The 1,632-nt window shown below is 42.3% G+C and overlaps 1 protein-coding gene across 1 annotated transcript in view; it reads right to left on the bottom strand.

The window, feature by feature from the left end:
- Positions 1-1,105: 1,105 nt before the first annotated feature.
- The window catches only part of LOC110462757, a 1,673-nt gene continuing 1,146 nt past the window's right edge, over positions 1,106-1,632 (bottom strand). The window contains exon 3 of the mRNA XM_021516908.1: positions 1,106-1,618. Coding sequence (XP_021372583.1) covers positions 1,205-1,618 — 414 coding nt within the window. The 3' untranslated portion in view covers positions 1,106-1,204. The remainder of the gene's footprint in view (positions 1,619-1,632) is intronic.

The raw sequence follows: 1,632 nt of genomic DNA, 5'->3' as shown, positions 1-1,632 counted from the left end.
GCATAAGCACTAGCATCAGAAAACATGATAATTTTAGGGACATCGTATGTAGCCAAATACCTAACATTCAAAGTACACACGTGATCACGCCAATACACCAACTCGTTAATGAATGGAGCACTGTTGACCTTGACCTTACCGTCCCAGGATGATGACCTCGCTATGAACACCATTGATTGTCTTGTCATCAGACAACAGAGATTACCTATCACGGGCTTAAATGACATTACTAACCCTGTAACCTTTGCTGACTGTCTAGATGAAATAATTGGTAAGGTGTCTAAAAGAGCATCGATACTAGTAACAAGTTTACTTACTCTAGTGTCGGGGACCGAGATACTAAAACTCGACGAATTCCAAATAAGACCCAACCACAAAATATTTTGACATGGGACCACACAGATTTTTCTGTATTGACAAGAAAACCCGCGCGATAGAGTGTGTCCCTAACAAAATCACTGTTCTTCTGACATGTTACTTCCTAAGAACTACAACCTAGACCGTCATCTATGTATAGAACTATGTTAATACCATTCAACCTCCAGTGTTTAACAAGGGCCCTAAGGAGCTTCGTGAAAATGTACGGAGCTGACGATAATCCGAAAGGCAATACACTAAAACAATAAAACTTACCATCCCAGGAAAACCCGAGAAAGGATTGTTGACCACAAGAAATATCTATATGGTGATACCCGGATTTAAGGTCAAATTTAAACATATAGGAATCACGATCAAAAAATTCTAATGCAACGTTCCAATCCTCCAATTTTATCTTCTCTTTCCAAACAAAAAGATTGACCCTTCTGAGATCCAAAATCAACCTTTTCTTGCCAGAACTGCTGTAAGCAACGCTTAAAGGATTGACTACGTGAGGAAGAAATGGGACTTGTACAACACACTTATTATTAACCAGATCTGCAATAGCTTGCGTGACAAACTCAGCCTCTCTTCCCGAGACATGTTATTTTTAGAAAAGGTTTTTGGAGGGGTCGAAATGAAAGGTATTACATAACCGTACTTAAGCATTTCTACTATAAATTCTGAAGCACCTATATCTCTCCAAAACTGAACGTGACTTTTTAATCTACCCTTAACAGACGTAACCGGACGATTGTCCTGATATTCAAAAAACTGTTTATGAGAGCTCAGTTCGTCTAAATCAAACAACGAGGGAGAAGTATATGTATACTTATCATGAATCTCGTCACTTCGGTCCGTTTGTCTGCTGCTGTGGCTGTCGAGATCCTCCCTGTCTGAATTTCCCACAGTCCCTCCTCCAATGACCGAATCCCCCACATGAGAAACACTGGTCCGAAGGGGCGGTGCTGCGCGGGGCAGTGACTCCGTAGTTATAGGGTCCTCCACGAAAAGGCGCAGACCCCGCGGCTGCGGGGGGAGAGGCGTAACGTGTAGCTGTATTACCACTGTTGTTAAAAACAGCCGAAGAACTACGTTTACTAGAACCATGTTTAAGTTTTATACTCCTCAATGCCCTCTGTTCCGCCTGTCTAATACGTTTCTCGTCCTCACTGTCAGAAGCGAGATCGTCGGACACGTATTCCTTCACAGTTTGCCAGCCGGCGGGCGACTTGTCAGCAAGTCGTATCAACTTGTTTCTCTTATACAATGTAA

This window comes from Mizuhopecten yessoensis, unplaced genomic scaffold, assembly GCF_002113885.1.
Source record: "Mizuhopecten yessoensis strain PY_sf001 unplaced genomic scaffold, ASM211388v2 scaffold1471, whole genome shotgun sequence".
NCBI classification, from domain to species: domain Eukaryota; kingdom Metazoa; phylum Mollusca; class Bivalvia; order Pectinida; family Pectinidae; genus Mizuhopecten; species Mizuhopecten yessoensis.
This window is presented reverse-complemented; position numbering and strand designations above follow the sequence as displayed.